The sequence below is a fragment of the Branchiostoma belcheri genome, unplaced genomic scaffold, assembly GCF_001625305.1.
Source record: "Branchiostoma belcheri isolate BF01 breed outbred unplaced genomic scaffold, Haploidv18h27 scaffold45, whole genome shotgun sequence".
Taxonomy (NCBI): domain Eukaryota; kingdom Metazoa; phylum Chordata; class Leptocardii; order Amphioxiformes; family Branchiostomatidae; genus Branchiostoma; species Branchiostoma belcheri.
In genome coordinates, this window is record NW_017804076.1 from 2,274,755 (window position 1) to 2,301,918 (window position 27,164).

At 39.8% G+C, this 27,164-nt stretch overlaps 2 protein-coding genes across 8 annotated transcripts; one reads left to right on the top strand and one right to left on the bottom strand.

Moving 5' to 3' along the window:
- Nucleotides 1-42: 42 nt before the first annotated feature.
- LOC109478754 (zinc finger MYND domain-containing protein 11-like) lies at nt 43-22,289 on the top strand. 4 transcript variants are annotated; one of them, XR_002140756.1, is made up of 15 exons: nt 43-192; nt 5,214-5,514; nt 8,466-8,501; nt 10,672-10,827; nt 11,145-11,228; nt 11,439-11,534; nt 12,052-12,195; nt 12,617-12,697; nt 16,628-16,746; nt 17,205-17,316; nt 17,765-17,950; nt 18,128-18,427; nt 18,764-18,949; nt 19,226-20,666; nt 20,775-22,289. XR_002140756.1 is itself a non-coding variant. In XM_019780494.1 (14 exons), exons 2-14 carry the CDS (start codon nt 5,239-5,241, stop codon nt 19,346-19,348), a joined length of 1,899 nt encoding a protein of 632 aa, XP_019636053.1. In that variant the 5' UTR covers nt 43-192; nt 5,214-5,238; the 3' UTR covers nt 19,349-22,289. The 4 variants fall into 4 exon arrangements, 3 of the variants coding, with proteins under 3 accessions (XP_019636053.1, XP_019636055.1, XP_019636054.1); XM_019780494.1 differs by having other exon boundaries at nt 19,226-22,289; XM_019780495.1 differs by having other exon boundaries at nt 44-118; nt 19,226-22,289.
- Nucleotides 20,150-25,312, bottom strand: LOC109478756 (biogenesis of lysosome-related organelles complex 1 subunit 1-like). 4 transcript variants are annotated; one of them, XM_019780498.1, is made up of 6 exons: nt 25,206-25,312; nt 24,717-24,787; nt 24,101-24,173; nt 23,829-23,961; nt 23,434-23,518; nt 20,150-23,248 (listed from the first exon to the last, which is right to left on the bottom strand). In XM_019780498.1, the coding sequence occupies exons 2-6, from the start codon at nt 24,775-24,777 to the stop codon at nt 23,220-23,222; spliced, it is 381 nt and encodes a 126-aa protein (XP_019636057.1). In that variant the 5' UTR covers nt 24,778-24,787; nt 25,206-25,312; the 3' UTR covers nt 20,150-23,219. The 4 variants fall into 4 exon arrangements, with proteins under 4 accessions (XP_019636057.1, XP_019636058.1, XP_019636060.1 ...); XM_019780499.1 differs by having other exon boundaries at nt 24,717-24,793; XM_019780501.1 differs by having other exon boundaries at nt 25,145-25,306.
- Between the last annotated feature and the right edge of the window lie 1,852 nt (nt 25,313-27,164).

Below are 27,164 nucleotides of genomic sequence, written 5' to 3' on the forward strand. Positions count from 1 at the left end.
ACTTCTGTATCTCACGTTGGTATCGTCCTACGTCATCAGTTCATGTGTTTCCGTGACGTTACGGCACGCGAATGTATTTTCCTGAGGCTGTGTACGCTGTGGCCGGAATTTTAACTCGGTGCGGAATCTTTTACCAACCTTTACCGGCTTTACTTCCTCTTTGGTGGATCGACACAGACCTTCCCATCTTCGGTAAGTCTTCAGTACGAACGTTTCACCACGCTTAGGTGTTGTTCCGGCGCTGGGACTGTTTTGAAACGGAGTTTTCCGGTAGCGGTTTTTGTTCGAACCAACATGGCCATGGAACAGGGATCGTAGCGCGTCGTCTCTCGCCAAGGAAGTCAGACGGCCACCGGAAGACGTTTCAGCCGAAACCATGTGCTTCTTCCTCACGCTCAGACCAATATACGATTACTTAAAGATGAACTAAGACGCTCTACGTTTTTGGTAGAATTTCTAGAGCGTCATTTTAATGTGATTTTAATGAAACTAGAGGGCGGGGCTTTAAGATTATTATGAAGCCAGCCGCTCCGATCAAACGTAAACATACAGTGTGTGGGGATGTCCTTGAAGTATAATGTGCGCCGTAGACTGACATAGACTGTTGATTTTGCTTTCCCGTGGGATACACACCACAAGGCTTTTGGCAGGACTTGTGGTTGTAAAACGGATATAGTAAGAATGTTTAATCATTTTTGTGGGTCTGTGTCTTATGGCTTGGTGTTATCAAAATCAGAAGAACAGAACATATTTTACTTGCAGTAGAATTTGTAAAAGTGTCTTGGATACTTCCTCAGGAAGAAACTAATTTTTAAAGGAATAATTATCAACAGAATTTAGCAACTAGTACTTTACATGTTTTTTTAGTATAAAAATTAATTTAAAATATTCTTACATATGGTTATGAACCATATTTGTTTCAATATGGAAAGAAATATACTGGACTTCATATACCTAAGCATGGAGGTAACTTTTTTACCTCCATGACCTAAGTAACTCAATGAAACACAGAACAGTTACATAGTGAACAGGATCTTGGGTCTGGTAACTACTGTATTAGTGTCTTTAGTGAGTCAACTTACCAGTTGTGACACAAGTTGGGCACCAGCATGAGTGTTAGGGATTATCAGAAGACCACGTGTGCCTTTCTGTGACTCCGACAGGTGCTGATGTATTATCTGTGAACTGGCCACTGAGTCAGGAATGTCAATGTTGACGTAGCGGCACAGACAGTTGTCTTTGTGCATTATGTGCTAACTCCTGATATGTCACCTACTCAAGCCTCCCCTCTTGTAACAGTCTTTCTCTACCGGGGCTCAAAATACTGAGTACATATATGCACCTTAGTTCAGGTAAAGTTGGAGCTGAGAAGATATTTCTGATGTCTACCTGCACTGGTCCATGTCCTGTGTTTACATACAAATGCAGGCGTACGTGGACTTTTATCTGCTCCATTGACTGTCGCCACCTATGACATATAAAAGAAATAATGGCAATGATCCCTGAACAGTTTTTAGGGTGATCCATACTTCTCAAAATCTGAGTGGTGCAGGTAAAACTTGTCTGGTGCAGGTAATTTTCAATGTTACCTGCACCAGTACAGGTTTGCAGAAAAAAGTATTTCAAGCCCTGTCTACTGTCAATTGCATCCATTCTAAATTGTACAATACAGGCCTATTACAGGCCTATTACAGGGTTAATTGCAGTTCAAAGGGAAAGAACGAGCTGGCAAAGGAGTGTTTGTTATCTACCCACGTTCCTTCTAAGGTTCAAATCTTCAAATTCTAACCACTTCAGAAGTGGTGTGCTATGGCCTTCCCCAGACAAAAACTATAATTATTTTCCTAATAATAATATGTCTTCCTAGTTTATAGATAAGTTGTGATTTTAAATCTAAAAAAAAGTTACCATTTTTATTGCCTGATGGGAACTGCCTACGTAAACATTAGAGTGATCAATCCTAAATGAGTACTAGTCCTTGTTTCAAAAGATATCAACAAAAGGCTTACGTTCCAATCAATAGTCAATTACCTGGAGGACCACCATTCCATTGTTCAGTTGTTTTTGTCATAATTACTTCCACACCACCGGTTGATGGCTCTTTCTTTGTTTTGCTGCTAACTTTAGTATCACTAATTCGGTAGGGAAAAGTTCAGGGCTAGATAAGTCTAAAAGATAACACTGAAATCCAATATGACATTATACCAGACTTAAGCCTAAAGGTTAGATCTTGGTATGTAAGAGCTTGATAATATTTATGCTTGCAAACATGGTAACTGTAATACTTAACTTAAGAACAAGAGCAGTTGCCTAATTTTAGATCTACTGTCGCTACTGCATTTCAGATCCTCAGTCTTTGTACATTCATAGAATGCCACACTACATTTGCCAGTTTGATCCTTTATTATCTATTGATTACAGTAGGCCAGAACACAACCTTTCAAAGTACAACATTGACTTATTTTAAATGCTGTACTAAAAAAAAAGTAAAAACACTTTAATCTAAAGCTTTGAAGAACTTACCAAAAACTCTTGACCTATACTCAAATGGGCTCAAGCCCTCTTACTTCATTCCCACTGACCACTTACACCTCTTGCTGCGAGACATTTTGTCTGTGGCAAAACAAGAATCGCCCAAAACAGGTTTAGACTGGCTTCTCTTGTTTTGACGGATCCTTTTAATGTTGATTATTATTGAAATGAAGACAAAAAGTGTCAAACATTTCGATATTAAATGCCCCCAGGCTCATAATGGTATATCCCAGGTGTGGTTCTTTTGTTACCTACATGTAGGCTACATATTGTAGGTCATATTTTATATAAAGGTATCAGATACAGAATTAAGATGAACAAATTACCTGTGTTGATAAAATATATTGCAGCCATACATTACAGTTTCTTTTTCTGAATCTATAATCATATTTTTCATATCAATCTGATACAGAACATTTTAAATCTTTAGTCTGGTAGCCCCAGAAGAGCTTACTCTGAAGTATGTTATCTGAATCAAATCTTGTGGTCCTCTCTTGTTTTTATAAGTTAAAAGTACTGGCTGCCAACATTCTTCAAGACTACTTCAAGGGTAGAACTCTCCTTAGGCTACATTGCTGCCTTGCCAAATGGAAGATTGAACACTTGAGTAAACCTTGGCCTCTTGATTTGCCAACGGGCAACATGTATGTTTTTGTATGCACAGATGTACTTTCACTGTTTTCAGATACTAACAGCAAAACCAGGATGCTTTTTTTTACAATCATAGTGTATGAAACAGTATCATGTTTGTTTTTTATGCTACACGTATAATATATTATATAGGTACAAGTCTGATATATATAGATATTGTACATTATGTAGATGATCCAGCTTTGTAAGGCTACTAGTAACAGGGGTAGGTTGTATTTTAGTGTACAATATATTGATACATCAATGGTTAACTGTTGCCTCAATGTAGGGAAGGATTGTTGAGTTATTGTAGACATTTGTGCACCTGTTTATAATTTATACTGTTTTTTCCCTCTATTCTATTGACCTTGACATTATAGTTGTTCCATCTATTCTGATTATAGAGCATTGAGGGCAATAAGCTTAATTGAAACAAAGCAATTACTGCAAAATACCCCTAACCTTTAGAACAATTAATTATACTTAAATGTAGCACAATCTCAATATATATTATGATGTTCTGATACACACCTACTAGTACAGATGACCTACCGGTAACCTTTTGTATTTAGGACTAAATCTAGAATGAACCACATTAGGACTTAATCTAGAATGCTATTAATACACAACATCAAAATGATGCCAAAACAACAAAGAAGAACTACAAGAATTATTTACCTTCTAAAAAAAGTCCAGTTTGGTGCCAGCTGTTGTTAAAAGCCATGCCCGTGCTCCAAGTTTGAAACCCCATTCCTGTTTAGGGTACTCTACTTCCATACCATCTGTGCTGGGGTCATTAGCCGCTAGCATGATTCAGGTTCCAATTTGTGTGCCATGGTAACATACTTCCATGGATAAAGCACTCATGCTGCTGAGGGGTTACAAAGGTTGGGCCACATGTGGCCTGGTCTGTAAAAATATCAACAACTCACAATCGTGCAGGAAAGGTGGAGAAAGCAACTGTTACGCAATTTCAGGGTGGCAAAACAAAAGATATTCTAGATGAGAAAATCTGTCTGATGTGAACATTCACATTTCAGCGGTCATGTCATACTCTGTTTGAAATACTGATACGTGATAGCCCCAAAACAAGCTATGTTACTATTGTTAGTTGACTCTTTATTTTTTGGGTACTGCCCAGAAATAGCTAGAACCAGCCTATGATACAAAACAAACAACCGTTTTCCGTCAATGACATTGCATGTTTACCACACAGATGTCAGTATGCAATGGGACAGGATTGATTAAATTTACTGTCCTACACTGTAAGAATGACAAAAAAAATTGGCTTCGAAAATCCAGTTTTACCACATTTGGTGACTTTATTTTTTATCTTTAACGAGATGGTATCAAATCCCTGTCAGTTTTTTTTGGTGAACGCTGTCATGACTGTAAAAGTGTAAGATCTTTGTCACCCAGCTGGCATCTTCCCATTGTGTATGGTCCCAGCCAGTAGTACAATAGATATTCCAACCATGATTTTCTGTAAATGATATGTACATGTTGTCATCACTCCAGCTGTCCTTTGCATAATGACTACACCTTTTGTAGCGTACTGTCTGTTAGAAGACCACGTCATCTGGGATTACAGAAATATTTGCTTTGAAAGGTGAAGCGGAAGTAACAATTATTGTCTTATTTTTAAGACCAGCTGGTATGAGTTGATAATCCAGTACCTGGAGTAAGTTTATCTACCAAACTGAGGTCTGTATCAATTCTTTTGAACCAGGTAGACTTTGTCTTGTAGTTGTATTCCAGATTGTTAGTAGGTTCTAACAAGCCAAAAGACACAACTGAAATGAATAGTATCATATGGAAAGGTGAAGTTTGCCTGCACATGCAAATCTAAATGTTCTGTATTTCATGAAACCAAGGTGTCGGCAGGTGTGGCAGGTGTTCAAGGTGGTGGCAGGTGCAGAAAAAAGAAAGTCGGTGAATTATTTGTTAACAAAATGATAAGTTTGTGTTACAGAAGGTACCGTGAAAAAAAATCAGAAATTCCAGAATGTTATGTCATTGTTTTGACCTATGACCCTTGTCCCCACCCTTAGGTGACCTGTAGGAGACAGTAGGACCATGGTACGTCCTGTCAAGCGGAGGTCGGCCGACCCGCAGGTGGTCAAACAGCTGTGGAACGCCATCGGCCACATCCGCGAGCAGAAGCAGATCGCCAACATCGAGCGCATCACCAAGTACATGGGGCGCGAGTACGAGATCTCCAACCGCGAGACCGTGAAACAGCTGGGCCACGCCGTGAAGGACGGGCTCGTGATTGAGACGGTGACCCTCGGGGTCAAGGGCGCCAAGGCCGGGGTGGAGCAGGAGGGGTACTGGCTGGTCGGGGACGATCCGGTAAGTAGCAAGGCAAGGAACTTACAATAGGGAAGAATAATTACTGTACTAGTAGGGGAATGCTCAAACAAGTATACGGTTATAACAGTTTGTCATTGTTACATTCATGAATCCAACAAAACAGGTAGAATAAACAGGTAGATTTAGTATGATGACACTGGATTATATGTTGTTAAATATTGCGAAACTAGCAACAGGAGGAGTTATACTACATACAGGTTTGGTGCCATTGTGTAGACATATGCATGTAGTTTGGGATAATAGATTTTGGCAGATTAACCAGCTATAGCAACCACTGAGGAACAAGAGTTGATAGAAATTGTAATGTGCATATTTATTTGCCGACTTGTTTGTGTTTTTCATTTCTGCTGGGTAGACATGAATTATAATTACATGAGGCAACAAGAAACAACAAGAAAAAAAGGATTCAACACACCTAGCATCTAGAAACTAGACGGGCATACTATGCCATCCAATGGAGGACTTATACGTTTGGGAAAATCTGCAGTTGAGGTTGTCTGTTTGCCCTTGATTTTAACTGTTTGCAGTGTGCAAAATGATTGCTTCTTGGACAAATGCCAATGTTGGAGCCTAATGGAAAGTTAGTGAAGTGATTTTATGCTAATGAAACAGAATAAGTGTTGTCTACTATTAATGCTTCTGATCAGTCATTGGGGATCAACCATAAAGGAACCACAGGGAGGATGCCTAAAACATTTTCCTAGTTTTCTGGACGGAAGCAAATCCTTGCTATTTAGTTGTAATATGACAGCAAGGTTTGATGTTGTTTTTCTTTAGTTGAACTTAAAGTTGTGCTTTCAATTTAGGGTGTGTTGACACACCCTAAATTGACACACCCTAAATATGCTGGAGGTAACCCCTTCAGCATATCATTGTTGTCCTTCAGGATATACAGGTAGTTTATCAAAGAAGGTGAAAGGCAATGTGACATCTGTAGTTGAACTTGTAGTCTGCAGTAGAAGCTATCACACACATGGTTGTACAGTTGTTTTGAGTATACCACAAATCACTGTCACATACCACACCAGGAATGTTGTTAGTGTGAAGTTTGGTTTCTCCAGCTGTACATTTCTTATCTTCATTGGAAGCTTGTGTTCTTTATTACTTCGCTTTATTACTTTGTTTGGCCTGTGTGCTGTGGAAATTTGGAGATCTTGATAGAGCTTGTGTACTGTAAATCACTTCATATTCGTGGTAGCAAACTTTCGCCATCAGAGAAAAATGAACAAGTTCGCAGAACTATATGTTCGCAGTGGTGGCAGGTGCAAAAGAAAGAAAGTCAGCGAATAATTTGTTCACAGTAATAATAAACTCAGAAGTGACCATGAAAACCGCAAATGTAAAAGTGCCGCAAATATAGAGTGATTTACAGTATGTAAATACATTGTGTTAAAGCATTGTGTTAAAACATCATATTTTCCCTTGGGAAGTTTGAAAAAAGTGGATCTCTCACCTTTCTTTTGGATTTCATCACAACCCAATATCATCACTTTTGTATATCTAAACTCAGGATAGATCTACACAAAATTAATGATTTTAGGTTGTGATAAGTTCTTGGATTCTTAGACTGTTATCGTGATCTTCTGACTTGAGGTTGAGTATGGTTCAAGCCAAGTCCCTTTTCTATACCAGCTTTCTTGCACCACTGATGAATTATTCATGGATTTGACCTTGATTCTGCCTTGCCTGTTGGCCGAAACCCTGATGTGACATCTGGACATTCCATCCAACTCTCTTTCCTTCTGCTCAAAGTCATTGTTTCAGCTCATAGTTATTTCAAGTTAAGTATACCTGGGATCACTCTCAATGATATATGATGTCAAAAATCCTGTTGGATAACATACAAGTGGTCAATGATTGTTCCATAGTACTGTTGTATAGTATGGAGAAAATTAGAGCTGCAAGCTTTGAGCTATGATTGAATAGTCCATTGCCCTCCCAAGATGTTAATATCCTTACACACTAGTCAGTTTTTATTTGAAATCGGTTGAGTTATATAGTCAGATTATGTAAATTCCTTGAAATACATGAAAACATTGGCTATAAACTGGTTGCATTTGTAAATGTATGGTATAAAATATAAAAGTGGCAAAAACTTTTTGGATTTCTGCCCCCATTTCTAAGCTCCCTTTTGAATTAGCAATCCTAACTGTAGTAACACAACATGTAACTAGACTTATATGACTTTGTGATGTACGTATACAGGGTTTAAAATTCATGTTGAAATTCTTCCAGACATTTTCCCTGAAACATGCTAGACACAAAGTCGACATTCTACTTAGCGGGAAAAATGCTAGCTCTCATTCAATATTTAGTGATATCTTAAAAAATGTATGAGCTACATCATTGCGGATGATTGTCATAGATACAAATTATATTTCTTGTCTAAAAAGAAGTGCTTTGCGCTTGCATGTCCATTTTTGATAGATGCTCTGTGCATGGGACAAGTTTTTAGCACATACAGTAGTTGATTTTTCAATCCTTTAAGCCATAGATATGTTTTGTGTATAATGACTACCCTCTTGTTGGAAGAGCTACTTAAAATTCCCTTCTTTTGAACCAGCGATTTATCATGATTAATATTAATGATAAAGCCACTCTATGCCATTGGTCCTCTGGCAGTTCAAATAATGTTGCTCATTTTGTCTACATGTATACTTCAGTGACAACTTTTTGTGCAAGACAATGAACATACAACTTTTTCAAAAGACTTGATGTAGATTGGCTTGGATAACAATAATTGAACTTAAGGTATTTCGCATGTTGATTCTCTTCCCATACTAAGTCATCCGAAATGCCTGTCAAGAAATTACAGCATCTCAAGATCTTGCAAAAAAAAACTTGACTCAACGAGAGGGTAGTGTTCATATAGGAGGAGTCTGTTTTCTTGCTGTGTGGGATTTATTAATGCTGTGTCTGCCTTGCTGTAGATAGTGCCTCTGGATCCAGGAGGCACAGATCACACAGTAAGTGTCACAGTTCCACAACTGTAGTTATCTCACATGTTCACTGGAACACAGTTTCACTCATGGGTACCATTGTCTGATACCAGTGTATGAAAAAACTTGTGGTTGAACTGGTATATTTTACCTTTGATTATACTAAAGAGAAGAAAAACATTGAAAAAATAAAGAAAAAGAAAAGAAAAGATGAAAAGAATGAATGAATGAATAGAAGAAAGATGGAAAAATTAATAAAGCAGAAAAGACAAAGACATACAAGAAAGGAAGAGAGAAGGAGAGAGAAAGAAGGAAGGAAGATGGAAAAAAAGAAAAGATGATGACCACTCCAGAATATCTCAGTCGAAGGAATTTTTTTCTTTCTCTGAACTGGTATCAGACAATTCAGCTCACCCCATGTATTGGAGCATTCTGTTCAACTTTTGTGGGGAAAAGTAAGATCTCTAGGAAAATACTATTAGTTACCACTTTCTAAAAGATGCCTGTGGGTTCTGTTCATATCATATCACTCATCATATTTTCAACTAACCTGCCCACACTAATTCTGGTTATGTGGTTGTTATTATCACTTAGAATTTTGGTTTTTGATGGTTGGTGTTATGGATTTTTAACTGATGCATGCATCACGAGTCTAGTATGACGCCGAGGAAGGTGACTGTTGGATAAGATTTTATGGAGCTTTGACAGACGTTTTAAGATTGTGGTATAACATGGTGTTAAAAAATCTGTTCGGTTGAAGTTGAGTCTGAGATATCTGTTAGAAATGCAAATCAACAAAACACTTAAAATATACAAATGTAGTTTGTAACACTTGTTAGATTGTGGTGAGGATTTCTTTGTTTGAAGATTGTTAAAGAATGTTTTTGTGTTTTTTTTTTATCAAAGTCTTTCAAGTCATCATGCTTTTCATTGCCATTGAAGGTATGATTTTGATACATGATTATTGCTACATGATTCATGAATACAGAGAATGTGTACTTTAACTCTTCATCTGTTACTGTATTTTGTTGACTTCATCTTTGAGCTAATACCTGCAGGGCTCGAAATACATTTTTCTGCATACCTGTACTGGTGCAGGCAATGTTGAAAATAAACTGTACCAGACAAGTTTTACCTGCACCACTCAGACTTTGAGAAGTATGGATCATACTTAAAAATGTTCAGAAACCATTGCCATTATTTTTATACCAACATACAGCAGGTATAAACCCAGTACATGGACAAGTGCTAGTTGTGCAGGTAGACATCAGAAATACCTGCACAGCTCCAATTTTACCTTTACTAAGTGCATATGCACCCTGTATTTCGAGCCCTGGCCTACCACGTTGTCATGAACTTTTCTGTCCTCAATTATGTACCCATGTCATCTAGCTGCTACACAGGTTGTAAGGAAGGAAACTGAACCTTTTTATAGACAGTTGATAAATATTATGGTAGTACAAACAGAGAAAATTGGAAATTTACGGATAAAAAGAAACATGTATACATGTAGCTTCTGCAGTTGTGTTCCATGCATATATCTGTATTAATTCAACTTAAGCATGCGGTGATCCTATGCTGTGCATACTACAATTCTCTTATTACTATATTACTACAAAAACTAAGGTATACATACCTATAATCGCTCAAAACTGATGTCATTTAACAGGGCTCGAAATCCTTTTTTCTGTAACATTGCAACTTACCTGCACCAGACAAATTTTACCTGCACCACTCAGACTATGAAAAGTATGGATCATACTAAAAACTGTTCAGGAACCACTGCCATTGTTTGCTTTCTACATTTTATAGATGCCTAATGGTGACAATGAATGCAGCAAATAAGAAGTCACATACACCAACATTTGTATAGTATAATAAACCAGCACATGAACCAGTGCACCTTAGTTGCAGGTACAATATGTAGACATCTGAAATACATATACCTGCACAGCTCCAATTTTACCTTCACTAAGGTGTATGTGCACCCATTATTTCGAGCCCTGCATCTAAGCTTCCTGTTGTTTCCTCGTAGGTATATAAGAATGTATAGTACTGCTTGTATCTATAAATACTGTTCTCTAATTCTAACAGAACTGCTAATTATAAGAGACCGACACTAACTACTAACTATGTAGCAGTGCATGTACCGTACGGTAGTACTGTATGTTATTGAGAAGTGCTGTTATTGTTGCAGGAGGGAGAGGACCATGACTGGTACTGTTTTGAGTGCCACCAGCCGGGGGAGGTTGTCCTGTGTAGCGGGTGTCAGCGGGTCTACCACAGCAAGTGTCTGCCTGAGGAATGTAAACCTCGCGACTCTGCTACCCAGTGGTACTGTCCTGTCTGTCAGGTATGCAAAGTAGATCATATAATAATACATGTAATATACATAAAGTCATCAACTCATTTTTATTATACATTATGTCTTTTGCATGTCTGTCATGAGTGGCAAAATTCTGTGAAATGACAGAAAGACGGATGCTGGCTACAACCCTACAGGAGGTTACAATTGTTTGGCAATAAACTTGAACATTATAACTTTGACGAACCTGCACAGAAGTTCTAAATCTTTCGAACAAAAAGTAGATCCAATTTTATGTTATTGGCTTTTGTAATACACTAAGGTTTTGGGGAATGAAACTGAACAAGTTGTTTGTTCTGTTGCAGGCAATGCAGCGTAAGACCCAGCCCATCAAGAAGAAGGAGTTGAACAGGATGCTCGTGTTTGTGGTCTACAGAATGAAAGAAAAGGTAAAAAAAAATGAAAGTCTACTATCTTTCTTAGTAATCAAAAGAAGAAAGACTCAATAATCTACAGTAATAAGAGAAAGCAAGCACATAAACTTTCAAATGCACATGCCTTAGCTTTTGGCAAGTGAGATTGGAAATCTAATGTAAGAGTCAGAAAGATACTTTGTGTTGTGCAGGAGAGATTGATAGGTCTTCCTCTCCTTTCCCCAGCAATCCCGTGAGCTGTCCAGAAAAGTCAGTCTGCAGGACCACCCAAACTTCCCTCGCCTGGTCCACACACACATGGACCTGTCCATCATGCAACAGGTAACAAGTTAACTGTTCCAACCGACTTGTCTCATATCTTTAAAAAATTCCCAATAGAGCCATGTAACAATTTTTTCTTTGTACGTTAGTGTTCATTGTGTGCAACTCTATGATAGATACTAACTTTAAACTTCTACCTGCTAACCTGTACCAAGTAGAGAACTGATAACCAAATGGCTAAAGGTTAGATAGCAGCTAAAGGTTAGAAGTGTGCTAAAGGTTAGATAGCAGCGCACTTCGTTGCTATGAATTCATTGTCAACTCCCTATCTTAGGTAACTTTTGCCTCCTTGGTAGGCTCTATGACTGGGGCCAGTAGAAGAAATTGGGTACTAAAGAAGTGAATAGCCCTAAGAGAAACAGTGCTTGAATTCTAAAAGCCCTTCTCCCCCCAAAAAAACGCATTACTTCATATCCCTCAGCTATAGAGCCTGTCAAGGAGGCTTGGTAAGTTTCTGCTAATGATTACTGAACTTTGAAGTAGAACATCTAACTAAAAGCTAAAACTCCTCTTACAGAGGGCCGAGGAGTGCAAGTTCAAGTGTCCGGAGGAGTTTGAGGCAGCGACTCGACAGATCCTCCACAATAACCTGATCTACTACGGAGAAGAGAGTGAGTTTACAGAGCTGGCCAGAGTAGTGCTGGCTGACTGCAGACATGACGTGAGTTAAACATTTCACTAGTTTTAATTACCATGATTATTTTATTGATTAGCACCTATATAATGAGAAATTTACATAAAAATTTCAACTTACAATTCATTATGTAGATCAGGGTATTGTAACTCGTTTTCTCATTTAAATTGATGTGTACTAGCGATGCCTGGTGAAATGATAATGAAAGAATTAGACTAAAAGTTGTTATCTTCTTGCCAGAACTTTATGGCATTGTGACAGAAGAATTTTAAAATCAATCCGTCACCCTTAAGCCTTGATGGACAAAATCAACAAAAATCTTAAATCGGTAAAAATATAAAAAGATCCAAAGGACCAGCAATAAGCACTCTCAGCCTCATGATTTGCCTCTGTAAAAGCCCTGCTTCTTGCTTATTTTTATTTTTTACCTTGCTTATTGTTCCCACAGCTGCGAGAGATCCAACTGTGTAAGGACTGTTACATGATGTCCAACTCCAGAAACCTGAAGGACTGGTTCATCAGACCTTGTGTAAGTGGACATTTAAGGTAGTGTTCAATGGTGCCTGAGGACTTTGGGGATATCTTAAAAATAGTAGTTAGAATTACTTTTGGTCATTGAATTTTTTCATATAAGTACCTTATTGCAAGACAATAATTTATGCAAATTTTTATGACGTCACGATGACGTAATCTGGAGTTATGAGCCACGCCCCCTTTTTAGAAAAATCAATTTTCCTGGCCAGTGCTTTGGTTTTCATTGACCATATTTTGTAGAGAGGCGCACTATAGTAATAGCAAAAAACGTACGTCAGGATTTTTTTCTATCTTTAAATGTTGATTTTTAATGAATTTTTTCGTAAATTTTAACAGTGCCATACGCCAGCGGCCCTCCCCAGCACATAAAGCGGCGCAGCGTGTCGGCCTGACGTACGTTTTTAGTTTAGAAGCTTATGTTTAAAAGAAAACAATTTTTGGTCCCTTTTCATTAGCAGTTTTGCCACAGTTTTGATCTAAAAATGCTGTATATGCTGTATGGGTTACATAAATGTCCATTTTGGAGCCAAAAAGAGCCGAAATCGCCAGGTTCTGGTCCGCATTCCAAAGGCCCCGATAACTTCCGGTAAAATGCGGGTCATTGACCCTTCAGCACGCTGTATTTACCATACTGAGCCGCGATTTAGAAAAACAGGCCGGGGATACGAACAGTAAAAAGAACAGCCCAAGCATCCCCATTCTTTAAGCGTGGGGGAGTCACGTGACCAAACCAAAATGGCGGACGACGACGTGGATGACGCGAAGGACGCTGTGCGGTTTGCGGCAACATTTGGGCCGCTAGACAATCTTTTAAACGGCTATACCCTACGTAGTTTTGCAGGTGGACTTTCATGGACTATTCTGAGACCTTTCTGGAGAAAAACCGTCCGCGTTTTGTGGAGTTACGGACTTGTTTTTGATGCCTACCCCCGAAGTTCTTTGTTGTGTGATTTGGCACGGAAACAGCGGCATACGCGGCAACAAGACTGAAAGAGTAGATAGCCCTGGAGAAAAGCCTGCCCGTACGTGGTATGAGATTACTAGCGAATATAATTTTGTTGATTATGTGAATTTCTGTTGAATGTTGTCCTAGTAGACGTGTGCTTACAGTACAGTCAAACCTGTACTAGCGGTCACCTTGGCATTGCGGTCACCCGGCCATAGCGGTCGGTTTTTGCCGGTCCCTTGAATTTTTCCCATTGACGTAAGCATTAAGAATCGCGTATATAGCGGTCACTGTTCAACGCGGTCAGCGGTCACCCCATTCCGGTCCCGCCGGCTGTCAACACCGCCGATAGCGGTCACGGCTGGCCGGCCGTTACCCGCTAAGCACCACGTACGTAACACCACCCGACCTCGGTCTACGGCCGTTAGGACGTTCAATCAAGCCTTGTGATAATTTTGTGGCCGCTACATTATTAAAATGTGAACTGAAATTAGACTCCAGATGTGTATGAAATAAAGGAAAACTTGATTTTGACACGAAATTTTTGCGGTCGCTCGTGTTGACGTCTTTGATATCTGAAACACCATGCCGTGCGTGCCGCGGTGCTTTCAGTGGACTCGGCGAAGATTGCGGCAATCATCCTTACAAAAACTTACGAATATCCATATTTGATTTTTGGATTCCTTGAAAAGCATAAATATGTGGCCAACTTCCCTTTTTCACGGGCATAATTCAAGAAATTTGGGCTGAGAAAATGCGTTTCGTGATTTTTCAAAATGGCGCAGGCTGCAACAACAATAAGGTCAATTGGGGTCATCGGAAGACTCCATTGGTTTGGAGGTAGATGTACCGACTTTTATTTAATTTTATAGCATCAAATGGCGTGATTACATTACAAAAATATTTGGAATACATTATTAAAATTAATTTCCATCGTAAACTTAAGTCTGTAGTGAATATTCTACAAAATATGTAAGCCTGAAAGGAGCACTATTTTTGTTGACCACCACATTGGCATAATGGCAGAGGCAGACAACCCACGCCGGAAGAAACCCAAGCCGTAAACAAAGGAAAGTTTTCGCTACGTTTTCATGTTCAAAAATGACCAAAAACGGAAAATAAACGGCAACAGATGAACAATTATTTTGCTGTTAACTAAATGGACAGCATCTGTGGTACAAAAAATCTTGTTTACATGGTTGGAATTCGTTGTGGCGATGTCGGTCATGCGAAGCACTCACCAAAGAACAAAAACATGGCGATGTCATTCTCTTCCACTTTTCGACTTACGGTACTAGTAACGTGGCGATTGCGGAGAAACGATGGCAAAGGCGGAAAGACAGACGTCGAACTTATTCCACAAGGTGGATGTGATTCAACTGACAGCGAGTGAGAAGGAATTATCGGTCGAAGGAGCTTAGATTAAAGGAGTTTGCAGTCGGAAGAAACATGGCTTGGAGTCGACAGAAACTTTGTTGCTTGATTCGCTTTCAAGTTTTCTGTAGGTAACATCGATGTTACACGTACACAAGAACAGTAAATGGCAACCAGTGATTTTGTATATTTTAGTGGGAAGGTTTCAGTAGATCAACTGAGTATCATGTCGAGTGCATGCAGTTTTGATACATAATTTTTTTCAAGCCCACAACTAAAGCAAAAGAACAACAATTGTATTATAACATGTAATGTTACATTTGAAAAGAGACTTACCTGTGCAATGAATGTTTTCATATGTTTGAGAATAAAGACATAAATACATCTTTGTTCAATGGTACTGAAAGCATGTGTCACTTGGGGGGGGGGGGTGCGGGGGCAACTAACCGCCATTTCTCTATAGTGGTCACCTGGCCATAGTGGTCAATTTTGGCCAGTCCCTTGAGTGACCACTATAGACAGGTTTGACTGTATATGATTTTTTTTACGTACGGAGTTTTATCTGCAAATATGGACGATCCGTTATAAGCTGCCACCGCTGTAAACCGTAAAGATATGTTCGTCGTTACAGTAAGATTGTGTATGCATTCCGCTCTAAGATAGCTTGAAGTTTGTTTGTATTGTATTTCTTTGAATAAAAAAAAGAACGTTGCAGATTGGAAATCAGTTCTTATGTCATGTTTGTTCAAGTACTAGTATCTTCTTCCTACAACTGCATATAACAGTTACTACCGGTAGTATATTTACAAACATTTTGCAGTCGAAACAAACTCAAACGTTCCTTTTGGCAGTCAAATGTTTTTTCATAGGAAGTTGTTGGCGTAATCCATGCCTTTTTCTTGGTGATTTCTGTGGTATATTTCCAGTTGAAATTATATGTGTTCCGCCGGCATGGCAGGTTTTCGTAAATTCTTTGCAGTTACTTGGTTACTTAGCGGTCTACAAATAACATGATGTACTGTATTTACAAACGCTCTAAGTATCAGGAAAATTGTCTTTTCCTTTCCCAATGGAAAAGGGAAGCTCACACACACTGTGACAGTTCACATTCCTTGCTTCAAGTGGCCCAGCGGACTCGTGCTTTCGCTTCAGAGGGGCCGGGGGGTGTGCACATTATTTGGAAGAGCACTCCATATTTGGAAGAGCACTCCATATATGGGAGCCCGGATGGTAGATGGCGCGTAAAAATTGCGAACTTTGTCGTTCAATTTCGCGGTCAAAATGTGGCCCTGGCAAAAAAAATGTTATAGATTATAAAAATAGACCAAAAAGTCTACCATGTCAGATAGAGTTTTTTTTCTATACTAGTATTTCCAAAAAGTCCTCAGGCACCCTTCAATATGACCTTAAGAACTTTGTGTAGTCATAAATGTGCCAAAACAGTCATTTCTTGCTGACAAATCATTCTTGCTAAAAAGTTGCCAACCCGCTGGCAGAGTTACACTCTGTTGTGTAGTATTATGGCCTTATTTTCATGTTACGACATCAATGGTAGAAAAAAATGACCTCTACATCTTGTTGACCTTGTGCCCCCCTCCCCCTCAGGACCCTCCCCATGCCCTTGTGTGGGCGAAGATGAAGGGCTTTGGTTGGTGGCCAGCTAAAGTGCTACAGGACAAGGACGGCCAATCAGACGTCAGGTTCTTTGGAAGACTTCACCAGAGGTGAGAAATGGTGATATATCAAATATTGTATGGATTTGTGGTTCATATTCACTGTTAATTAATGGTGACTTGCCACAAAGACAAGGCAGACAGGTAGTTAGATGTGTACAGTCAAACCTGCCCAAGGTGACCACCCAGGGGACCGGTCACCCTGCACAGGTGGTCTCCTTGAAGAAGGTTGACTCACAACACGAATGAGACATAATTGTTTCAACTACGGGTGTTTTTATTACAAATACTGTAAGTACCTTAGATTCATGGGCCTTTAAATTAAGACGGGTCAAAGTTTCGGGCAAATGACAAATTTACAATGTTCTCAAATTCAGGATTGATCAAATGTATAATGCAAAACAATTTCTGTTACTCTCAGTGATCAAAAAAAGAAAGTGTTTGAGGCACTGAAGCACTTTGACAGACTTGATTGTTTTAGCCTGAATTGCTTTATTGATTTCTTACAGAGCCTGGATCCCAGAGGACTGTATCAAGCCCATCGACATCAACATTCAGCAGCTGCAGAAGAAGCGAACAGCGGCTTGGAAGCGAGCGTATGATGAAGTACAGGAACACCAGGTACAGAAACTGTCAATCTAACTGTTATGATATCAAATTTATTGTGGGCAAAAGACATATGGATGCACTCCTCTACTTATTTTATGGGCACAAGCTGCCCTGGTTTCAGTGTTTAAACTCTGTGAAAGAAATGTTCTCCTTCCCATCTAGACAAACAATTGCACACTGCTGTCAAAGCAATGTTATTGTCTTAGCTGCAGTTCCCAAAATGACCAACAGGAGGCACTGCTTGACAGTAATTTTGCCAGCGCCTTTGCTTGTTACACTGGTGGCAGCAGTGAGGTTACCAATGAGTCTAAGGAAGGGCTGTCAAGTGTCAACATCGTGTTAGCTGCAGTTCCCAAAGTGACCAACAGGGGGCATTGCATGGCAGTAATTTTGCCATCGCCTTTGCTTGTTACACTGGTGGCAGCAGCGGGATCACCAATGAGTCTCCTTTACCCTCCAGGCCAGGCTAGAACACGTCCAGACCAACCCCCTGTCGGTGTCGTCCGAGTCGCAGGGCTCCTCCAACAGTGAGGGGGAGGATGAGGAGGAGGAGGAGGAGGAGACCATGCAGGATGCAGACGACAGCGGGGATGAAGTGTCTGAACCGGAGGAGCCCATCTCCAGCACATCCAACGGGGACCAACAGGTAAGGAGTGGAAAAGGACATCGTGAAATCAAAATTTTTAATTACACTAAAATTACTCTGAATTATAATCAAAATTCAACAACAATTAAAATTCAAAACAAGTCATTCGTTCTGCACATCATGTGTTTCAAATGTGACTCTTCAGTCTTCTAAAGGTTAATATGTTCATTTTGTCAGGAGCTTGCTGAAGCAGTGAACCAGGTGAGCTCCACAGGTGAGGTGCTGCAGCCCACGCCCCCGGCTACACCCCAGAAGGCCTCCGTCTCCACAGTCGCCACACAGACACGGAAGTGGGCGTCGGCCGCGGAGGGGAAGGCTCCCAGCACCAAGACCAAGTTCGTCCAGACGACCACGTCCAACGCACCCGCCTGTAACTGTCACGAGAAATACAACAAGATCTTCTCAGACTTCAAGGAGAGAATGGAGGAGAACCACAAGAAGGAGAAGGAACAGATACAACAGGACCTTACAGATAAGGTAGGGGAAGAGGAACATCAGGCTAGCACAGCGACAAGATAAGTTCTGTTTGTTCAAAGCACAAACTCGATTCAACGAAAAATAGGTTTTGCAAGTTCTGTCTTTTTGGTCTTGCAAGACAAGGGGAACAAAATTATTAGCAACCCAAGCAAAACTTTTGATCACAAGGACTAGTAAGTTCTAGTAAGGTGTGAAAGACTTGAACAAAAGCTGCCTGACAAGACAAAATATTGAAACTGAAACTAAACAGAAATACCTGCAGTACTGTAAATAGTTGTCAGGGGGCACTGCTGACCTCTTCCTGCCCTAACTCCAACCCTTGTCCTGCATCTGCAGCTGAAGACTGAACATGAGCAGGACAAGCGAGAGGCCCTGGCCAAGGCAGCTGCGAGTAACAAGTCTGAGGTGGAACAGGCCGTCAAGAAAGCCAAGGAGGAAGTCGAGACGTCCAAGACAGCGGATCGTAAACAGATGGAGGAGGAACACAAGGCTGAGATCTCATTTGTCAAGAGACGTCAGTGGGTGAGTCACATACTGCTTGGTATTAGGTCATTTTTCAAGCAATTTGCTATTTTCCTTTTTTTCCAGTCTTCACTAGAAAACAGCCTGGTAAATGTCAGTTTTACTGTTGTTAACATCCTCAATTATTTCCCTGTATATTAAACTCAGATGAGTTTAGAGCATTCATCTGTACACCAGTGTTACTACAGTTTTTCTTATTCCCTAATTCAGAAATATCCTGCAGTACTGTAAATAGCTGTTAGGTGGCACTGTTGACCTGTTCCTGCTCTTTTCCAGTGTTACAACTGCGAGGCAGAGGCCATGTACCACTGCTGCTGGAACACCAGCTACTGTTCCGTCAAGTGTCAACAGGAACACTGGCACGCAGAGCACAAGAAAACCTGCCGACGCAAGCGCTGAGACGTGCAACCCCTCAGCAGACCAAGTCATCCAGCTTGTTCCTTAGTTTTAAACATCGTTCTTCTACATTGTTGAGAGATATTTTGAATGATTCAATTGTAATCAAGCTTTTGCTAATGCTGGCAGAGTGAATGTTTTGGACCCTGAAGATATTGAACCACTTCTTAATCTTATTGGAGCCAGACGATTTAGTTTTGTTACTGTAAGTTATAACAGTCTTTCATTCTCACAGCAGACTTACTCTTGTTCTTATTCCTTACAGATTACCCTCCATTTGCAAGTACATGTATTTTTACATGTAGAACATACACCTCCTTGACTACACTTTTCCAACTAAATTACTAATACAACACTAGGTGGTGAATAGAACAACATATGCAAACTGTATACTACGCCATCCACAGGTTTGTTTCCTATGGAAATTTCTAATGTAACAGTGAAAAAGTGTGTTACCTTAAATCCTCTCACAAGCTTCTCACTGTATTAGATACCAACCAGTTTCATAGATATACTTGGTGACAAGACTTCAGCTAATTCAGTATGTCCAGTTTGCAGTCTGTAGGTATTCCTGGTGTCTGCATGTTTTTCTAGCTCCTGTAAGGTTCATGTAGCAATTTCACCAAGCTGAAACTTACAAAAGTGTTACTACTGCCAGCACTGGGCTTTATGGCAATGCACTGGCTAAGTACTGTATTATATGACTAGATTTCTTTTCAAAAACATCACAGTTTGAAAGTACAGTAATAACTTGATTCAAATGTTAATAAGAGAACAGAATAGCATTTTGTTGTTTTTTTTTCTTTGTTTGAATATTGCTACTAGTAATGCTGCCCACATTTTGATGCTGCTGGTTGCCAGATATAAAACAGTTGAAACATTATGTTGCCATTATAATACATGCCATGTTAGGATAGATTGCCATGCAGACTTTTTTTGTTACATTGTAAAATATCCATCATAACCAACAACTAGCACTGTTCTACTAGATTTTTTTTCAACATAGGGATTTTGCAATTCTGAAGTTGCTTGCAATGAAATTATAACTTACTGATCTTGTAAATAGAACTAGAGCTTAGTGATATTTATGAAATATTTTTGTTTTGTTGTTTTTATTTTTGTTTTACTTAGGTAGCCCTTTTTGTGTGTAGGAAGAGGTATCTCAAACTAGTACATGTTTGATGCCATTCAGATTTAAAGTACGAAGAATGAATTGAATCTATGATGGAAATATGTGCTAAATATTGGCCAGCGCTCCCTCCAATGGACTTACGCAGCTGTAATGAAAAGAAATGGGTCTTTAATATAAAGTGTAATACATGTACAATATTACCAGCATTGTCGCAGCTTTCTGAGTGATGTAGATTTAAAGTAAAACTGGAGATCCTGCAGTTTGGTACTTCCAGTTATGGTGATGATATTGCATCAGTTACACACTGGATAGGGGAGTTTGCAATAGACTTTGTGTGCAAAATCGTAACACTAGCCAGTAGCCATGATTTCATTGTTTCTGAGTGTGCTGTTTTTATTTTCCTTTTACTTTGTTTTTCGTGGTGTCAGTGTCACAGATAAATTTTGGACATTTTGAATTTCTTATACAGTATGATGTGTATGACTGGATGTATGATGTCAGTATTGTCAAGAAAGGGTTTAAAAACGGAGCAAAACCATTGGACCAAAATACAAAAGGAATGTACGTATATAAAGTAGAAATATTGTGTTTAACATTGGCATTCAGATTCCTACACAGGTAAAACACTTGCTTTTCTGTTTATTTTGGATGCTCAGCTATGTTTTTTAGGCAGAAAAAATTTTTTCATGACACAACTTGGACAAGTCAAGGAGCCTGTCTTCCAGTATTGCATCTTCTACTCATCATTGGAGTAAAAGACCATAGCCTAGATAGGCTAAACCTGTGAGCCACCAACTGTTGTATATATCTATATTATATGGCATATTCCAGGGACGTGCAGGCAGGAACCTACGGAATGTCAGTTACTTCCAGGAAGGAGGTTATATCCTCACTATAAGTGAGGATATATCCTCACTCCTTGCTTCTAGGAAAGGTTGTACATGTACCTTGAAAGACTGCCAAACATGGAATACTTTAATCTTAATACCATTTTTTTTACATGGTGTCTTGAATCTTTCTTGTTCAAAGAAGTTTTTTAATGTTCTTGTCCTGTTAATGAGCACATAGGAAATTTACATGGGCCATCATCTTTTGTAACTTTGGCCTTAGATACCATTCCTTTCTATTGGTTGGTTCTAGCAAGATTTGAACTGTCAAACAGATGTCATTTTGTTCCTTTCCTTGATTTTTTATCCTCGTAAACCATTTGCACATTATAATCTAGGCTACATGTAGATGTGCAACAGGACTGTAAGGCCTAGAGTGAAGTATAGAGCCATCATATCTAAAGGAAATGAGTATATGAAGAAAAAGAACTCATTACACAGTGTTGTGGTCTTTGCATCCTGTATAGGCTTGGTTATGTTTCATCATAATTTGGACAGAATGATTGTTTGAATGCACAGAAAGGACTGCAACAGATGTGAGGAAGGATGACTTACAGTATTGACCTGTTTTTTGGCAAAGAACATCACAGAGAATGACTGTATGTAACTACATGTACTTTTTTGAATCACTGTTTTCACAGATACCCAAGTGTGGAAAGATCTGGACAAAAATTAGTCCCAGTAAATGTAAATATTGATGTAACACATGGGCCGCTTATGTAGTATTGCCTTCATGTGTGTTGTTCGTACGTGTATTTATGCTTTTGCTGTGCATTGTGTAAATGGATAAGAGCTAGTATTTCTTTTTTTTTTCTTTCTGTATAGCCTGGGTGCCTTTGTAAGTAGTTTTCTGTGTACTCCCTTTGTACAAAACTATCTAGGATGGTACCCAGGCTAGTTTGTGTATAGGCTTCCAGTGGAAATACATTGTAGTTCAAAACTTGGTGGTGTAAGATTATGTGAGAACTAAGACTGACAGGGACTCTAAGTCCGTATAAGAGGTACATGAGGATGTGGAAGGATACTTAAGAACTCAGTTTCTACTAAAACATTCACATGGATTCAGACTAATGCATTCCATTTGACTTTGAAATTATTGGCTTGGTGAACTAGGGATCTGTGAAGTTTTGCATTAGAATTTGGGTTGATATGATATAGTCCCTCTGGATTCAATGAAAACCCTTCCACATCCTCATGTTAAAGTGATTATTTCTACAGAAAGTGAAGAAGTCTGTTTGGTAGAGAAGACTTGGTATAAACATTTAAACTATAGTTACAGTGTCTGTCTTGTTTTTATATACATGTACATGTATATCTACTGTAGTTCATTTCATAGATGCATACAAATCAACAATAGTCAGCCATTTTGTTTTTATTCAGTATGATATCTTGATGTAAAATGGTACCATGTTAACCTCTAAAAAGACAACAAGTGCATGATGTAAATATGTTCATCTTGGCATTAATCTATTCATTTCTGACAACTATAAAAAGTTATGAAGTCACCATCAAAGACATCATATGTGACAATGTCAGTTTGGTATGTCTCCATATGTCCCACACATTTTATAATTATAGACTTATACCTCACCTTAATGTATTGTTTATCTTTGAAGAAAAATGAAAGAAAGGGAGGCTGTTCTTTTTAATATCTCCTTTTAATGTTGTTACCATTTCATCTACTCTGAGTCCTCTGAAATCATTTTACTGGTATACAGTGTATCAACAAAAATTGCAGGACTTTTTGAACAATTAACCTATCAGTATTACACACTTACGCACTGTATGCAATTGTGACTTTTCAAGATTTCTGCTGCAATAAGGCATGGGTTTGTTGTTGATGACGTGGTAACAGCTACATTCCAGGAGGTTTGGAGGCTTCATCTGAAATGGAGAAAGATCAAAACATCAGTAAGACATCATCAAAGCTCACAAGAAGCATTTAGCTTTATACTCATACTCAAGTGTCCATAATTCAATTCCTACTATGTTGTTCAAAGTTCTGGTAGTAGAAAGTGAACATCAGAATTATGTATGGCTGAAAGCCAGAGAAAAATAAGACCTCATACCTTTATATACATATTCCAGAGCTGTACTGATTATTCTCATGTCACTCTCTATACTGCGGGCCCAGTTCTCCACATCTCCTATTTCCTGTCGGAACAAAGTAAAAGTAGTTCAACATACATGGTACAGTTATGGGTCCTATGCCTTCCATCAAACACAAATCCTTACAACAGGCCACAAGTGTGAGAATGCATCATTTGAGCAGGGACATGTTGGGCACTTACTGTAGGCTACAACCTTTACCAACAAGACTGGGCTTCACCCAAATTCCTTTCAATTACAATTGAACTTAAATACCGGTAGTTCTACCATTGTACAATTGTATCTCACTATACCCTCACCAGCATGTCTTAGTCTGTCACCTGGGAACACCTATATGTACAAATGGTTAATGCACCTTGAGTGCTTGGTTAAAACCCTCGACCACAGCCAGCCACTGTAGAGTCTTCTTGGCATATGTAGCAGCTTGTGTCTGCAGTTGTTTAGCTTCTGCATCCAACTTCTTCTGGTTCACATATGCCTGGGAAACCCTGGAACAGATAGATATATACATGTAGAATACAACATGGTGTATTCCCTATCATTAGTATCAACCTTTGAAAAGGCATGTTGAATGCAATACTAGCAACATCAGCACAGATTTGTTGATTTCCTCACATATCTACTTACCCAGAGTTGAGATTTTCACCCAAGGCTTGTGTTACAGCTGTGGCTGCTGCTATGGTATCCTTTCTTCTTTTCTCTGCAAGGTCAAACAATGCAGCTGTAAGATACATCTCAAGGTCAAACAATGCAGCCATAAGCTATCTGACCTCTTTCACCTGAGCTTTCTGGAGAAGACTAATTAAATTGCAAATGTTACTAATGTGCAAAAAATTCGTAGAATAATCCCAGAATTATGTGATCATCTTTTGCTCACCTAGTATAGAATTGGCATTTAAAAACACCAATGTTATTGTAACAAGCAGGCTTATACTGTAAGTTGATTGATTGATTATAGGGTCCCATAATGAAGGCTGTTATGTCCTGCACTCTCTACTCCTACCAAAAGGTGGCGCTGCTAAACCATAAGCCTGGCAGCAACAGCAATGCTATGGACGATGGTTTACCCTTTCTTTTACTACTGTATTGTACATGTGTATTGATATGGCAACATTTATAAGTTGACACTATCATACGAGCTGACGCTAACACACATCTTGGAAACACAAAGCCAGGTGTAGAAGTGTATAACTGAATAATAAAGAAGTCTTCCGAATAAGTTACACTGAAGTTGTGAACTGACCTTGCAGTTCTCTGTGCTGTTGTTGCCGAGCCTGATGCTCCTTTAACAAAGCAGACAGCATGGTTGGTCACCTGAAATAGCCAGCACCAAATCAGTCAACTTTATGATGATTCAGCCATGTCTAAATGGCTATCATTCAGCACAAGTGTTGTTGAAGTTTATCAAAAGAAAGGGAAGTCTTGGGTTTGAATGCCAGAAATGCTTCCTCATTTTTTTTTTACAATGCAACATGGACAAGCACGTACCACACAAACCAAAGATATTCTTGTATTTAACCTCCTTGCACAAACCAAAGATTCTACAAGGAAGCTTCTTGCACAAACGGAATGACATGTCGGTGCTGATTTTATATAATTATATAAGCAGCTTGTGGAAGACCTAACACCGGTCCCCTACAAAACAACGAAAAACGGACGTAAAGTACGTACGTTACGAATTAAAAATGACGCTATCGGAAGCTTAAGCGACCAAATGTTGTTGACGCATCACCTGTGGAAGCGTGTCGCCTCAGGTTACCAAGAAATACAAGAGTTTCCTCAGGTGTTGTCGTCAAGTTTTCCTGTCACCTCACTTCCGCCATACTGAATCAGCTGGAACACCGTAGGCAAACGTTACAAATGGAAAACATTAAAAACACCACTTTTAGACACAAAAAGCTTGGTATGTACTCAGTAAGTAAGATCTTTAAATGTTACGTATATTTTTGTATCAAATAAAACGTAAATAAATACAATATCTGTCCTATTTATCAAGAGATGATATATGAATATTTATAAACATTTGGTCACCGCCTGAAAGCCACCAAGTCTCGCGAGATTAGGGTCCCGCTAGCGAGAGTCTGACGAGAGTTGGAAATTAGTCCAGTTATTTTTGCCAGCCGGGCCAACATGGGAAGGATGGGGTCCACTTTACCCTCACTTTTCTGCGTGTTTCTGTGGATTTTACCCCTGACGTTAGGCTTCAACTATGAAACGAGGATACCTCTGGTCAAACAGGGCCGTCGAAACTCTTATTTCGGATTTTCCGTGGCGCAGCACCAGATAACTGCGGGCGAGTCGGACCCCCTTCGAGTCACCGAAAATGTGTAAGTACCGCCGTTAGTTTACTTAGGCCCAAGCTATTTTCTAAGTACTTTGGGGGGACGGAATTCCTCTTTCAAACGCGGAATTTCGTTGTTTCTATACACATCAGTTCATTTCCCTCTACTCCAGTCCCATTTTAGTGTTTTGTAACCGGTAAAGTAGTTTGTAAAACAGCCTTAGGTGAAAGTTCTGCTACCAAAAACTCGCTCGGAACTTGTTTTACGCAAGCAGCAAAGCGGAACGAGATTCGAGATATGGTCCATCTTCGGACTAAATCTTTCGATCGGACCAAGGACAGCGTATTATTTTTATTTCCTTGCGAAATCATCTTTTTTTTTAAAACAGGACCTTTGCATTTTTCCCATTGAGTGGGTATTGTCATGGAGATTGTAAAGTTGCAGGGGGTTGGGGAAATTTTCCCTACGGTCCCCTCAGAGCTCCATCATGGTGTGATCGGGCTGAAAGGCCTAATCACGGAGAATTGCGACATAGTCCTCCGCCACGACTCTGACGTCACTTCCGTCCGCTCGGAGGAGAGAACGCAAGCAAAGCGCGGCAAGGTCAAACTCCTTCCCCTTTTTTCGCCTCTTCTCTCACCCGGCTTCGCGACAATCCGTCCTAGCCCTGCGGCGGCTTAGTGGGACATTCAGGACAGCATGTACGCCGCTGGAAGAAGGACTGTGCGCCCGCCGGTGCGGTTTCAGGATTATGCTACAGAGCGCATAGCACAGCACTTGGCGCCCATTCAGAGCACGCCGACAGACGTCACAGAACGAAAAGACAACGTCCTTCCTACGGCGGAGAGGAGGCCCACGACGGATAGGAAGACACAACTCTCATGGATGCAGCAGGAGTTGCTAAACGTGACTCACGACTTGGAGCAATTCCAGCTGGAATTGGACCACCTAGAAAACCAACAGCAGGGAGCCACAGGTATTTCGCCCATTAGAGATCACCCCCCCACCGATAGTGGCTCCGTCCGCGCCAGGTCTTCCGCTTCCGGGGTTACGGGTCAGCAAACACAGTTCACAGAGAGAGAGAATGGCGCGAGCAGACCGTCTCTACAAGACATCCGCGCCATGAACCGGCTTGCTGGGCATGCTGAGCTCCATCAAAGAGCCCTTCACTCATGAATACAAACCAGGCTACATATGGGGTGATTTTGTGCCCATTTGTTGGAAAAAAATGAGCAGAAAAATGGGCAGACACCTTCCCCAGCGGGTCCCCATATAAAAGAACAAAGGATACACGATTTCCATCACACACTAAAAGAGTTTTCAAGAAAGTTGGGAGGTTGGGGAGGGGGGCCGAAAATGGCTAATCTAATATTTGGGGTATGCAAGGTCAACTTTGTACGGCTGTTCTC